At 41.3% G+C, this 16,087-nt stretch overlaps 1 protein-coding gene across 1 annotated transcript in view; it reads right to left on the bottom strand.

The window, feature by feature from the left end:
* Positions 1 to 615: 615 nt before the first annotated feature.
* The window catches only part of FAM114A1 (family with sequence similarity 114 member A1), a 57,370-nt gene continuing 41,898 nt past the window's right edge, over positions 616 to 16,087 (bottom strand). Inside the window, exons 9-13 of the mRNA XM_003800679.1 lie at positions 14,574 to 14,735; positions 13,331 to 13,470; positions 8,975 to 9,047; positions 3,688 to 3,741; positions 616 to 963 (exon numbers count right to left, since the gene is read on the bottom strand). Coding sequence (XP_003800727.1) covers positions 862 to 963; positions 3,688 to 3,741; positions 8,975 to 9,047; positions 13,331 to 13,470; positions 14,574 to 14,735 — 531 coding nt within the window. The 3' untranslated portion in view covers positions 616 to 861. The remainder of the gene's footprint in view (positions 964 to 3,687; positions 3,742 to 8,974; positions 9,048 to 13,330; positions 13,471 to 14,573; positions 14,736 to 16,087) is intronic.

Genomic DNA, 16,087 nt, shown 5'->3' with positions numbered 1-16,087 from the left:
GCCTCTCAGAGCATATTCCTTTATTTGTGAGCACACGGTAGGTGCTCAATAAATGCTTTTGCAAGAATGAATGACTATAAAGAGACAACTATATTCCTCTTTTACCATAATCGGTAAAATCTATGAGAAGTGTTATTTTCACCCATGACATTTATGTAACATAAGTTCAGTATAAGAACTGATTTAGGCTCAGCGCCCATAGCTCAGTGAGTAGGGTGCCAGCCACATACACCGAGGCTGGTAGTTTCGAGCCTAGCCCAGGCCTACTAAAGGACAATGACAACTGCAACCCCAAAAGTAGCTGGGTGTTGTGGCAGGCACCTGTAGCCCCAGCTACTCAGGAGGCTGAGGGAAGAAAATTGCTTAAGCCCAAGTTTAAAGTTGCTGTGAACTGTGACACTGTGGCACTCTACTGAGTGCGACATAGTGAGACTCTGTCTCAAAAAAAAAAAAAAACAACAGAATTGATTTAAAGTAATGGAACATTTAAAGGTAGCCACTTGAAGGATTAAATACAACCTAGGGTCTGCCCATGAATTTTTAAATATAGAGTGCATACCTAGGAAAGTGGACATGAATATTTGTGCATGAATTTCAGGTTCAAGGACATTTTCCATATAAGCCACATAGGTTTAAATTAACTTAAAGAAAGCACAATTATCTGTAGAAACAACCCATACACATTAAGAGAAATGATAACCCTCTTTAAACTTGCATTCTTAAAACTGTGCAAAATTGCTTGTAGTGTCCTCAAATGGGTGTCTGTGGCCAGCCGTACAGAAAACATCCGCTTAAATACTGAGCAACCTGGTGGCATGTCCTGCCATGTGAGCTGGACGGAGCCAGCTAGACCTGGCCCGGTTATGGCTGTGCTTCCAAACAGCTGGCCTGGATATGCGAGACCTGCAGCACGGGCAGCAGCAGCTGGAAGGCGTCCTGCACGTAGGTCGTGCTGTTGCAGCCCTGTGAAAGGGGAAAGGAGGTCGGGGGTTATTTTTATAGTTTAATTCTGACCATTCTCTCAGTTTGATAATATTCCCTCTCCTTAAGCTCCTCCAATATTGGATTATATTTTTCTCACCATATTGGTGCTTAAAGCAAGTGTAAACACATCCTCTTGGATGCAGCATGTCCAACTTTTAATTATCTATAACTAACAGAGAGAGAAGAATTCACTCGAGGTGAGACACTGATTCCTATAGACATCTGTGTGTATATTCATGGCCCAACATGATCAGTCTTTATCCTCTCCCAAATCAACCTGGCTATCCTGAAATAACATGAAAGCACAGCATGAAGGAGGTCATTTTCTCCTGACCTATAGATAACTAAACAAGAAGGGTTTACGTCAAGCTTTGGAGATATTCCTGAGTAACTAACTATTCATGGGAAACCCTTGAATACTGTCATGCTCTGTTGCATGGTCCCTTCTGCTCAGTTTGTCTATCTGAGGGCACTGTTCACTAGTTTGTTAGTGTGTGTCACCCTAACAGACAGCATTAGATAGGCCATTGAAGGGAAAGGTAACTAAAACATGTGAAAACTTCCACTGGGGGGCAGTGCCTGTGGCTCAAAGGAGTGGGGTGCTGGCCCCATACGTTGGAGGTGGCGGGTTCAAACCCAGCCCTAGTCAAAAACTGCAAACAAACAAACAAACAAACAACCCCCCCCCCCCAAAAAAAACCCAACTTCCACTGGGAAAATGAAAAGAACTCTTGACTCATATTATCATTAATCTGCTGATGCCATTTTGGGTGGCCAGCACAGAGATTTCCTTAGGCCACATTCAGCCTTTGCCTTCCAGGGTTTACTCTTAGCTGTGTCTGTCCACCAAGGACCTTCTCCTGCAGGTCCTGGCCCTTCTGGTCACCTCCATTGCACTGTGTGGCTGCATCTTAAACCCTCGGTGCCACCACTTTGCTATCTTTGTACCTTGGTGATTTTTCCAAAGAGTAAGATACAAGTCCCTGAAACATGGCTATAAATACATAGGTAGTTTTGTAATTTTCAACTTTTGCAATTGACAGCTATTTCATAAAGAACAAAACTGCATATACATCACCCATGTTCAAACTTAGCTTGTTAATGCCTGTGGCTTCAGCTGAGTGCTGTGAGCCTACAGATAGGCCAGTTGCTTTTCTTTTAATTTCAATTGATATGAGGGTACAAATGTTTAGGTTACATTGTTTCCATTTCTAAGGTAAAGTTCAAGTTGTAGTTGAGCCCTTCACCCAGGGAGTTGCTGAATACCCTCACATTTGATGGGCATTAGGTGAGATCCTGCCAACCACCCTCCCTCCTTCTTCCTCCCTACAACCTTGTCAGACTATATCAGTGTTTTTTCTTTAGTGTGGACTTGTAGTTGTTTATAATATTGGTTTCATATTAGTATTGAGTATGTGGATACTTTTTTCCTCCATTCTTGTGATACTTTACTAAGAAGAATATGTTTCAACTCCATCCAGGTAAACACAAAAGATGTAAAGTCTCCATTTTTTCTTATGGCTGAATAGAATTCCATGGTCTACATATGCCACAGTTTGTTGATCCAATCATGGGTTGATGGGCACTTGGGTTGATTCCACATCTTGGCAACTGTGAATTGAGCCACAATAAACATTCTAGTGCAAATGTCCTCATGGTAAAATGATTTTTGTTCTGCTGGGCACTTAGATACCAAATAATGGGATTGTGGGATCCACTTTTAGTTCTTTGAGGATTCTCTATACTTCTTTCCAGAGGTTGTATTAGTTTGCAGTCCCACCAGCAGTGCAAAAGTGTTCCCTTCTCTCCACACCCACGCAGATTTAGGGTTTGGGGCTGTGGGATAACCTCACTGGAGTTAGGTGAAATCTCAGAGTGGCTGTGATTTGCATTTCTCTGATGATTAAGGATGATGAGCATTTTTTCATGTGTTGTTGGCTGTTCATGCGTCATCTTCAGAGATGGCTCTGTTTAAATCAGAATGGAAGAAGAAATGCCAGTTTCTTAAAGTTTGGCCTCTTGTGGAAGACTCTGGTCCACTGATCATCTACCCTCTCTCAGCAGGAAGAATATAGCTGAATGCTGCGAGCCTGGGAGGCTTCCTGGGGCTCTCTTCCCTTCCATCACTTTTCCTGGCAAAGACACAGCAGGGTCCAGGAAGCTTCTTTTGTATGCAACAGATGCCACAAATTCCTGGTGAGTGGGCAGACCACACAGTAAGTGGTCATAGAGGAGGCTGCCCCTTGTCACTGAACAGGGAAAGGCCAAATACTTTACTTGGCATTTTTGCCAGCTTGGAGCATAGACCCAGCTAAACCAAAGGATACTGTGAAAGGGGGGAGGGTACCCATTTTGATGAAAATCACCACTGAGCAATAATCCCTCACTGCAGCCAATAACCACAGTGTTAACATCGAGAGTCAAACTTGGCAGCAGAAATCAGTTTCTGCTGGAGGAAACAGCGACAGAAATAACCTGCAAGCTTAGCGTTTCTTTATATAATCAGGAATTCTTGAAAATTAGGTATTGTTACTTCAACAGACAGTTTACAGCTGGTTGAACCACACAGATGTACTCAAAAAAGACTGTTGATGATAAGATTTAGAATCACAATAACACCTACTCCCTGGGAGGAAGACAAAAAAAAAAGTAGCTCTAACATTTGCTTTGATTCAGAAGTACTTTCTTTCTGGGGCCACTTACCTCTAAAAACACACTGTTGATCATGGGGTTAAGGACCTCGGCCTTCTTGTCACTCTGTGGAATCAAAAGTACAAAACTGACAGATTAGGTGCTCATACTGCATGGCTGCCACATAAAAGGTAATACACTGGCTGTGCAGAGGGGTCTCTGAGGAAGAGGAGGAGTGGGAATGCTTACTACAGACCAGGCTTTGTGTTGGTGTTTCACTTGTATGGTCTTATGTCATTTGTACAGAAATCTTAGGAGGTAGGTAGACATCATGATAATTCCAAATTAAAGAGAAGAAAATAGGGATTTGGAAGGTTGGATAACTTGTCTGAGGTCACATAATTTTGACATTTGGTTGATCATAGTGTTTTTGATTTCCACTTTTATTATTCAAAACATTGCATAGGCCACATTGGCTCATACCTGTAATCCTAGCATTGTGGGAGGCCAAGGCAGGAGGATCCTTTGAGCTCAGGATTTCGAGACCAGCCTGAGCAATAGCCAGACCACCATCTCAACTATAAACAGAAAAACTAGCTAGGCATTGTGGTGGATGTCTATAGTCCTAGCTACTGGGGAGGCTGAGGTAAGAGAATCACTTGAGCTCAAGAGTTTGAGGTTGCTGTGAGCTATGATGCCATAGCATTCTACCCAGGGTGCAGAGTGAGACTGTATCTCAAAAACATATATATAGCATTAAAGTATCTATTTAGATGACTGAGATTTCTTTTTTCTTTTTCTTTTTTGTGCCTCCTCAAATTTTGCAGGTGAGTTAAGTCCCTCACTCATCTAACCTAGTCCAGGCTCTGGGTTAGTCTTTTATTCTCTTTTTTCCCCCCTTTTCTTTTTTTTTTTTATACCCTTCAGTAGAATGCTGTGGCTCATATCTCACAGCAACCTCAAACTCTTGGGCTCAAGAGATCTTCTGGCCTCAACCTCCTAAGGAGCTGAGACTACAGGCACCCACCAGAGCACCCAGCTATTTTTTTAGAGACAGGTCTGTCTCTTGCTCAGGCTGGTCTCGAACTCCTGAGCTTACACCTGGGCATCCCAGAGTGCTAGGATTATAGGTGTGAGCCACAGCACCCAGCCTTCTTTCTTCCTTTAAATGAAAACAAAGATATTTAGTTATAGGGAATCTTCTAGAAGAGCAGCAAAATTAAAACATTCTTAAATATAACTTTCAAACAGGTCTACACATCCAAATTTGAAAACACAAATATATATGAAGCACGGAGCATAGAATAAAGTATGTGTTTAAAAAGTGAAAGCTAGCATTACTGTCATTATCCTTTTATATGGTAGGGGTTTATCAATCAAGAATCTTCTCTGTCTAAAATGTTCAGTCTACTCTTAGACCATAAATGATTAAAGAGAGAGAGTGCTCATATTAGGCTGGGTTCTCTTACTTTACCTGGAAGAGTTTATTGTAAGCAAAAATATGTAAATTTAAAAATCTTCCCACAGAAACCCATATTCATGGGCATTACTCTGTTGAGGGTAGAGAAATGTCTTACTAGGGAAACCACAATAGAGTCTTGGGAAAAAACTCTTTAAAATCTCAGTCATTTTAGTAAGTAACCACAAAATCCATTATGGTATTTGCTTTCATGTTTATTTGATTATCAATAAACCTCTAAAATATAATCAAAATGAGGGCAATAAAATGACATTGGATTTCAGAATCAATGAGATGTGCAAGCGATTTAAATGGAGTCTGGAGAGCAATGTGCACTCATTAACTTCAAGTTATGAATAATGGCTGTTTTAGAGAAGAGAAAAGATGACTTGATGTAAATGATTCATCATAGCACAGAATCAGGGGCATTGTTGTGGTAGGATGGCATTTCAGCAAACTCTATTTTAAATTCAGCTTTTTCTTCTCCAAAATGATAACTGTGTATTCTTGATCTTGTGCATACAAACATCTGTGCATGTGGGTGGATATGTACGTGTATAAATATAAGTTCAAGTACACGCCCATCTGCTAGAGCCTTGCCACATCAGTGGTGAACAGTGGATCTGGAACATTGTCATCACCTGAGAACTCATGAGAAACATCAAATCTCAGTTCTCATTCTAGACCTGAGAACCTGCAGTTTAACAAGATCTCCAAGTGACTGGCTCATATGTTTGAGAAGCACTGTGCTGAAATACGATATGTAAACAGGAATATAAAGCAGTACCGTGAAGAGTATGCACTACTGTATGGGAATTAATTCTTAACGTGAATCAAATAAAACATAACACACACACATACCCCTGTAGACACACACACACGCTCAACCCCAGCAATCACTCTGTGAACCAAGCAGCTGGCTATCTGTCTGACGGATCTGAGAGGCAGCCAACTGGTTGCTGAAAGATCAGTTGAATGACATGGGTGTATCACTTCACCCTCTGGGCCTTAGTGGAAAGAATGACAAGAAGGTACAAGAGAGCCCTGGGAACCAGGGTTGCCAAGGTGAAGACCTCACACCTCTCTGCAAATCTAGCATTTACACCCAAGTCCATGGGTATTGGCTGACTTGGACACACTGAGCACACAGGTGGATTTATCCAGATGTTCATATCAATGAGCTTTCACCTCCCTGTCACTCTATTCATGTACTGTCAAGTTCTGTTGCTGAAGACCTAAAATTAGACAAACAGACTGGGTGTGGGGCTAATACCTATAATCCTAGCACTTTGGGAGGCTGAGGCAGGGGGGATTGCTTGAGCTCAGGAGTTCAAGACCAGCCTGAGCAAAAGCGAGACCCCCCAACTCTACTAAAAATAGAAAAATTGAGGGAAGAGGATTGCTTGAGCCCAAGAGTTGGAAGTTGCTGTGAGTTGTGACATCACAGCACTCTACTCAGGGTGATAGCTTGAGACTCCATCAATGAAATAAAATAAAATAAAATAATTTAAAAATACTAAAATTAGATAAACGTACAAGCTGCTATTTTATAAAATAGGAGAAGCAAACCAGATTTCTTTTTTTTTTTCAGATTAATATGAGGGTACAAACGATTAAGTTACAATGTTTGCATTTGTTAGGTAAGGCCCCTGTTGCAGTTGTGTCAAACCAGATTTATAGACAGCACAGTAGGTGGTGTATAGCTCCCCCCTTATTGGCTGAGCTACTTATATAAGCTTGGGGGACAGACACCTTTTGGGGGGACAGCTAGGCCCAGGATCATTTTCTGCTCTTTTGAGAACAGCTCTTGGTCTAATGAGGGAGAAGGGGTACACCACAGCAGCCAGGTAGGTTTATGAGATGTGACCCTGTCCCTGTCTGCTGCTGAGTGATAACTGAGGGGGACATCTGATCCATGCTGATGGGCTTTTCAAACCTTCTTATCCAGGGCTCTAAATGGAGAGAAACAGGGTCTGGCAATTGCTGTCGCTGAGTGACATTAATAGCTGCATTATAGACAGAGCGTGCGTGAGCTTCCATGCTGGGTGCCCACAGCTGCTCATGTGCCTACTCTGCCTTTCAGAAAGCTCCTTTTCTGTCTAAATTATTCGGAACTTGTTTCTGTTGCTTCCTGTTATAGGTTGAATTGTCCCCCAATAAGATGCCTTATTGTCCTAACCCCCAGTGCCTGAGACTGTGACCTTATTTGGAGAGAGGACTGTTGCAGATGTAGTAAGTTAGGATGAGGTCCTGCCGGTCACGCCCTAACCCAATAGGACTGGTGTCCCTATTAGAAGAGGGAAACTTGTACACAGACACACAGGGAGGGAGGATGATGTGAAGGTACAGAGAGAAAAATGTAAAGACACAGGGAGAGACGGGAGTTTTTCTGCCACAGCCAAGGAATGCCTGGGGATACCAGAAGCAGGAAGAACCAAGGAAGAAGGATCCACTCCCAGAGGCTTTGGAGGGAGCACAGCCCTGCCCACACCTTGATTGTAGACATCTAGCCTCCAGAACTGAGAGAGAATCCATTTCTGTTGTTTAAGCCACATAGGGAGTGACTTAGCAACCCGAGGAAACGAATACCTTGCAACCAACGAACACCCTAACTCCCACAGGTACTAAAACCTGCTGTTTCCCATAGAAGGAATCATCAGACTTTGCATCCAGGGCTTTAGAAGGAAAAGTAGGAAGGTTAAAGGGAATATTTTTCACCTGCCTTTTCTGGGACCACTAAGGTGGAGCTATATAATGTGCTGATTTCTTTCTTTCTTTTTCTTTCCCTTTTTTTTTTGTTGAGACAGAGTCCCACCCTATGCCTTGAGCAGAGCGCAACGGTGTCATAGCTCACTGCAACCTCAGACTCAGGCTGTGGGCATCCCACTGCCTCAGCCTTTGGAAGCTGCTGGGATTACAGGTGCTTGCCTGGGCTCCTGGCTGGTTTTTCTTTTTTTTAGGAGTCAGGGTCTCACTTGAGCTCAGGCAAGTCTCCAACTCCTGAGTTCAAGCAATTGTCCCTCCTCAGCCTCCCACAGTGCTGGGATTACAGGTGTGAACCACTGGGCCCGGCTAATGTGCTGATTTCTAAAGAAAACAGCTAGAACCCACACCTCCCAAAAAAGGCTGAGTCTTTCAAAGTTGTTACCCTGAGAATAGAAACACTTAAGCCAATTGGTAACATTTTTCTTTGCATTACAGTTGAAGTGTGACAATAAAAACCAAGAAACTTCTTGTCTGGCTTATAAAATAGGCTTTGAGGACAGCAGTGAATGAAAATATTCCAAATTTGTTATTTTCAGCCTTGTGCAGGGGCTCATGTCCGTAATCCCAGCACTCTGGGAGGCCGAGGTGAGTGGATCACCTGAGCTCAGGAGTTTGACACCAGCCTGAGAAGAGCCAGGCCCTGTCTCTACTAAAAATAGAAAAACTAGTGGAGTGTTCTGGCAGGCCCCTGTAGTTCTAGGCAAGAGGATTGATTGAACTCAAGAATTTGAGGTTGCTATGACACTATAGCATTCTACCCAGGGTGACAGAGTGAGATATATATACATATATATATATATATGTATATATATCTCACAGACTATATACCTATTTATCTGTAATGGAAAGAATCACCTGACCCTTAAAAAAAAGAAAGAAAATGAGGCCCACTGCAGTTTGAAAACTCACCCTACATCTTATATGTCTGAGACGGCAGATTCAGGGCGACCCCAATCAGAGGAGTGCACCTTAGCCGCCCACAGGAGCCCTAAGTCTGGCTTTAGCTTACAGCACAGTGTGGCTTGTTCTGTGGGGCTATTGAAGAAGGCACTCCATCCTCCACGTCTCCTCAAAGCCTTTCACAGACCTACTTCCCTTAAAACAGGGGGAAAAAAATCAATATTGTAATCTTACCCCAACAGTGGTTAAGGAATTTGTAAACTTCTTTGCTAAGGAGGCCACTTCATTGCACATTGCAGTAGTTAATCTAAAACAAGAAAAAAGAGGTTTGGAGGTTTTCAATAAGATAAAATAATTTACCTGTCATGACAATTGCTGATACCACAGTATTAAGTTTAAAAGAAGCATAGATGTGCTTGAAGATGCTACACAGAAATGTGCACTCAGACAGCTTTGCTTAGTAATCGTCCATGATTCACAATCATGGTTCCATCTAATCCTGGTTTTCTCTCCATGCTTAATTAAGGAATAATCATCTAACTCACTTGACCTCTTTTTAGAATCAAAATCAAGTGCAGGAAAATACCAGGCTGGAGTGCCACGTGTACAGAGGTATAAACTCTGGCCAGATGGCTTTTCTCCAGCTTTTTGGTAATTCAGAAATAATAACGAACATTTACTGATGCACTATGGTAAGCATTTTGCTATACCTAATCATATTTAATATTCATAGTGACCTTATGGGTTATACTAATGTTCTCATTATATATAGACAGAGAAACTGACACTTAAGAAGGTTAAGTAACCAGTTTAGGACACTCAGTGGTGAGTAGTAGAGTGGGATTCAAACTCAGGTGTTCTCTTGATATTTTGATTATTCCTTTATTAGATGCCTCAAAGTTAAGAGCCTGTAGAATATATTTTTATGATTTATAGAAAAATTTCAAGTTTACTCTAGCCATTGCAATTCTAGGACTTTACCCCAAGAAAATAAGGTATGATGGATGCAAATATTTAACCAAAACAATATTTATCCTAACATTATGACTGACAAAAATTGAAAACAATGTTATTACCTAATAAATGTGGGTATTATTTGCCATTTTTCTAATAATTAGTATATATGACTTTTATAAATAGTCTAATAACCCCATATTAAGAATCTTCTTTTTGAGACAGAGTCCACTTTGTGACTCTCGATAAAGGGCTGTGGTGTCATAGCTCACAGCAACCTCAAACTCTTGGGCTCAAGTTGATCCTCTTTTTTTTTTTTTTTTTTTGAGACGGAGCCTCAAGCTATCCCCCTGGGTAGAGTACCATGGCATCACGCTCACAGCAACCTCCAACTCCTGGGCTCAAGCGAGTCTCCTGCCTCAGCCTCTCAAGTAGCTGGTCAAGTTGATCCTCTTGCCTTAGCCTCCCAAGTAGGACGGATTACTGGTGCCTGCCACATAAGAAATTGTTAGAAGTAGGCTTGACACCTGTAGCTCAGTGGCTAGGGAGCCAGCCACATACACCCTGGCCTGGGCCTGCCAAACAATAATTACAACAACAATAGCCAGGCATTGTGGCAGGCACCTGTAGTCCCAGCTACTCAGGAGGCTGAGGCAAGAAAATCCCGTAAGTCCAAGAGTTTAAGGTTGCTGTGAGCTGTGATGCCATGACAGTCTACTGAGGGTGAGATAGTGAGACTCTGTCTCAAAAAAAAAAGAAAAAAGAAAGAAAAGAAAAAAGAAAGAAAGAAAGAAAGAAATTGTTAAAAACAGTAGTAAAGTCAGTAGAGTTAAGTTCTATTTTGATAAAGAGGGGCCCTATTTTTAGGTTTGATGCCCCATATACATCCATCTATCCATCCATTCTTCCATCCACCCAAAACTTGTCTGCAGAAGGGGTTGAGAGTAAGACCAGGAGAGAGCCCAGAGCCATTCTATGTTCTTGGGCAGGTGGATGGGAAGACATCTGTTGTACACAGACCAGTCAGGGGATTGGTGAAGCTTAGGAAGGTTGGGACACAAAGGAGCTAAGGGTAAGGTCTTCCTATCCCATCCACACTCAGGGACTCAGGCATTCTAATCAGTACTGCTGAGACAGTGCCTAGATAGTGCCTAGAGACTGTCCTCAATACTCCAAATTTTCCCTGTTTTTCCCTTTGCTCTTTCTTCTATATGTTAAGTCAGTACATATCCTTAATATTACAAGGTGGCATTTTATGGTTCTTATATTTGATTTTTATATGCTTGGATATGAAAAGCTAGATTAGATGACATATCTTTACAAGTGAGGAAAAGTGCCACCCGTACAAAAATACTAAAAAGACCTTTAGCCAAGGAGGCCTTCCCCTGAAACCTACTCCTCAAACTATAATGCCAAACACAGTAATAGGCAGAGACTAGTTCCCTACCAAAGTGACTGAGCGTGCTGAGACGCGTGTGACGGTCCCTGTATATTTCTAGGGGCTCTTATTTTTGCTTCTCTGTTTGTCTAATTACAGGAGGGTACTTGGGCCTGTGCTAATTTTCTATAGTATAAAATTCAATTATGTGCATAAAGGTTAAGAGCTTGCTTTTTAGCTCCACACCAACTATTTTCTCTTTTTTTTTTTTTGAGACAGAGACTAAAGCTTTCCTCCTGGGTAGAATGCCGTGGCATCACAGCTCACAACAACCTCCACCTCCTGGGCTCAAGCGAATCTCTTGCCTCCGCCTCCCAAGTAGCTGGGACCACAGGCGCCTGCCACAACGCCTGGCTATTTTTTGGTTGCAGCCGTCATTGTTGTTTTTGGCGGGCCCGGGCTGGATTTGAACCCGCCACCTTGGGTGTATGTGGCTGGCGCCCTAGCCACTTGAGCCACAGGCGCTGAGCCACCAACTATTTTCATGTATATTCACTAGATCTTACATACACATTTATATATACATGTATTTTTATTTCACTCGGTATACTAATAATAATAGCTACTATTTCTCAAAGAGCGTAATATGTATACCACATATGTACACATGTGCAATCCACACTGACCGTCACACCAGAGTTCAGACTCAGAGCTGGTGCACGTCCCTAGGAACAGTCAAGTGTGTTCGTCTACTCCTGTGAAGCCAGCTGAGACATTAGCCAGCTTAGCAATTCCTTTCTCTATTGGTGTAGTAGACTGAAAATGTAATTATCCTCAAAAGTCTGTACTTCCAAGACTTTGCTCTATCCTTTTATTTTCATTTTTTATTTTTTTTAGTATCTGGGACCACAGGCATCTACCACAATGCCTGGCTACTTTTGTTGCTGTTGTTGCAGTTTGGCCGAGGCCAGGTTTGAACCTGCCACCCTAGATATGTGGGGATGGCACCCTACTCACTGAGCCATAGGTGCTGCCTACTTTGCTCTATTAAAATAAATGATTTTGTGCCTCTGTCTCTGGAATGATTTATAGTGTCTTCCCTTAAATCTTTCCATAAAGAGTTTCTAGAAATAATTCCTAGTTAATTATTCTTTTTCTTATTAATATGATGCACTTCTTGAAGGGGCCCTTCTTTCCTTAAGATGATCATAGAACAATGAAAGACCTGAAATCTGGATCTTTAGTGGCCTGGTCTGTACATGTGTGTATCTGAATGGCACACGCATATATAAAACTGGAAAAATAGGAATTAAACATAACATGTGTCAGAAATAAAATAACGTGGGCCAGGTGTGGTGGCTCATGCCTGTAATCGGGCGAGTGGACAGCGTGAGCTCGGGAGTTTGAGACCAGCTTGAGCAAGAGTGAGACCCCGTCTCTAAAAAATAGCTGGGTGTTGTGGCAGGCACTTGTAGTCCCAGCTACTTGGGAGGCTGAGGCAAGAGGATCACTTGATCCCCAAGAGTTTCAGGTTGCTGTGAGCTGGATACCATTGCATTCTACTCAGACAGGCAAAGTGAGACATCTCCAAAAAAAAAAGAAAGAAAGAAACCTCACATAAATTAGATTCAATTTTGACTAAAGTACACTACTTAAACATTAATGTTTACTTCAACTTGTTAATATGTTGTTTAGGACACAGAATACTTCATCCTCATTTAAAAGTGAATTATGTTTGTAATTTCCCCTTTATAATAATACATTTTTTCCAATTTTAATATCAGGTGTTTCCAGATTAAGCAGAATGATTTTGAAGTATTTCTTCTTTTTCTATTGTCTATAAGATTTGGCATGATCTGTTTTTTGAAATTATCTTTTATTTTTATTTATAAGTATCAGTTGTCGATTTTTTGAGACTTTAGAAAAAAAAAAGAAGTCAATTGATGACTCTGTACTGAACCTCAGAGTCAAAGCATTCTATAATAGACATACTCTTATTTGAGAATGTGACTGTTACTTTCTTTGCATTACTATTATTATTATTGCTCAATACTTCATTGCAGCAACTGTCTGATTTCCCTTCTGAATGTATTTATCTTCATTCACTCTTTAAGAGGCTTTTGTTTCTAGGCCTTATCTTAAACATTGTTATTGTTGTTAAATTTTAAGTCTTTTTAATTCTATGAAAGCAAAAAGTGGAAACCTAATCACATGTATATGTAAAAATTAAAGAAAGAAAGAAGATAACATTTATTTACTTTATCAGAACTTTTGCTTGGTCCTGAGCTGGTTTTTCCTCTTCTTGTCCATGAAGAATTAATTCTGCTACTTTATGAAGCTGCTCAATACAGCGGGCTGTTACTTCTGCCAGACTTTCAATGGACAACGCATATACTTCCTGAAATAAATAAATACAGGGAAGAAAATCAGTCACTCAGCAGATGCTTTTTAAAAATGCTATAATATTAAAAACTGTAGAATTCTTTTTTGTGTATGTGTGTGTTGAGACAGAGTCTTACTCTGTTGTCTTGGACAGAGTGCATTGTAACTCATGGCAACTTCAAACTCTTGGGCTTGAGCAATCCTCCTGCCTCAACCTCCAGAGTAGCTGGGACTATAGGCGTGTTCCACCATGCCTGGCTAGTTTTTATATTTTTAGTAGAGATGGGGTCTTGCTCTTGCTCAGGCTGGTCTCAAATTCCTGAGCTCAAGGAATCCACCTACCTGGGGCTCCCAGAGTGCTAGGAGTACAGGTGTGAACCACTGTGTGCAGCCAATGATTGAATTCTTAAAAAATAAAAAACAAATATAACATGGAACTTTTCTAAGCAAAATGGTGCTATGAAATGGAAGTTTTGCTGAGTCCCCAGGGATGTGCCAAAGCTATTCACAGCTGCATCCCCAGTACTTAGAGCTATGCTGAGTACACACAGACAGGCACTGGAGCAGGTACATGGAGGGGAGGCTGAATGAACACACCTCAAGGGAGATTTTTCCTTAGACTCATCTAATCTAAAAAGTTACTTCCATTAAAATTAAAATTCAATGTAAGATGAAGTTATTGCAAACTCCTTTTTGAACACAGAAAGGATATAAATTATGACCACATAAATTTATTAAACCACAGAATAAAAGCTGTAGCAATGAAATTTTTTAAAACAAGCTTCAATTACTTCATTAGTCATGAGGCATAAAGACGTTTTATAGTAACACATTTGCATGTAAGATGGAAAGCCACCCTACAGATAAATCAACTATGTTCTTAAAGATCTTTTTTTTCCTTTAAATCACAATTGTAACGCTATGAAGAAAAGCTGTGCTTAGCCACGAAATTGCTTTGGCATAGAGAAATTTCTGTGCTTATCACATTTGTACTCATATTTCTAGAATATGCAATAGGGTACAAATGAAGAAGAAATGACCTCTCCTTGCTTAAGATTGGGCTGCTGATGAAATGAACATATTATTGCCCTTTAGGGGGACAATCTAGAATAAATTTACCTCTACGGTCTTAGTTCTCTTTTCTTCCTTTCTGTCTTCTTTGAGAGCTTCAGGCTTCTCTTCTTTTTCTTGCTTCTTTGTTTCCTCCTCTGAATCTTTTGCCACATCTACTGACACCATGGTTTGATCTTGCACCACCCAGTCGTGCGCCTTCTTCATGGCCTGCAAAGGCCCCAACCAAACACCATCTTTATTGTGTAAATATGGAAACTAATTCCAACCCCATGACTGGAAACAGGCTTCTCTAAAGGTTCAAGGGTAGATCGCTGGGTGTTTGAAGGGTGAACTGGCAATTCCTCAAGCCCCTTAAAAGATAACCTTGATGTTGAATTCTGGCAAAGTTGGAAAAGGAGACAGAATAGAAAGAAAGCATGGGGAGAACACTGCCAGGACCTGAGGACTTTTTAAAAAGTATCTTAAAAGGATGTTTGGTTAAGAAGAAAAAATGACAGGGGAGGCCAAGGCGGGTGGGTTGTCTGAGCTCAAGAGTTTGAGACCAGCCTGAGAAAGAGTGAGACGCAGTCTCTAAAAAAAAAAAAAAAATAGCCAGGCATGATGATGGACGCCTGTAGTCCCAGCTACTTTAGGAGGGTGAGGCAAGAAGATTGCTTGAGCCCAGGAGTTTGAGGTTGCTGTGAGCTATCTATGGCACTCTACCCAGGGCAAGAAAGTAAGACTGTCTTAAAAAAAGAAAAAAAAGTGACAGTCACATTGAAAAATCTGTAGTATATTTTTCACTTTTCATGACTATAAAAAAAAACAGTACTTTAAAAAAATATATATATATATACATATATATATAGGTTAGGATTGAGCAAGGGCCATGGCTAAAGCCAATTTCCTTATACGTCTCATGAAGCTCTCAATGTTTCATGAACCTAATAATACATCGTGCTGGGAGGGCAAAGGATGGCGCTATACTTTTTGATTCATGGCAGGTGTTCCAACCTCCAGGGGGAGAAGGGAAGAGCTGTTGGAAAGACCAGGTGCTGGGCTGGGGCCAGTTTAATCTCACCTGAGCGCAGTGTAAGAAACCTATCTGTTAAATCATGGCTAAATTAAGCAAGCAGAAGAAACCACCTTTCCTGTTATTCCCGCCATTTAGGAAAGACTCACCTACATTTTCCCATTATATTTTAAGCTGGTTATTTAAATAAAAATTGTTTCTGAGCTTACACATCAAAGTTTAATATGTCAGAGTGCTGAACCGCAAGTTACCAGCAAAAAGATCTGGGGAGAAAAAAACCCAACAAAACTGTCCTTGGTGTGTCCTTTTTTAGGGACAATGGTTTACTCTGACTATGGAAATAAGCCACAGTGGAATCTTGGAGCCACTACACGCCCCCTCTGAGCAATGGCAGGGGCTGCTCAGAGATGAATGAGGCAATTTCCCACTGTGTTCAAGTCTCTGACCCGGCAGAGCCAGTGACCCCTATCGGAGATAAAGAAATCACTCACATCGCCACCTCACTGCTTCCCTCTGCCCTTTTCTTTCCCACCTCGATAAGTGAATG

The sequence above is a fragment of the Otolemur garnettii genome, unplaced genomic scaffold, assembly GCF_000181295.1.
Source record: "Otolemur garnettii isolate 467f Iridium unplaced genomic scaffold, OtoGar3 scaffold00181, whole genome shotgun sequence".
NCBI classification, from domain to species: domain Eukaryota; kingdom Metazoa; phylum Chordata; class Mammalia; order Primates; family Galagidae; genus Otolemur; species Otolemur garnettii.
Note: the sequence above shows the minus strand (reverse complement) of the source record. Positions and strands in the feature narration are given on the sequence as shown.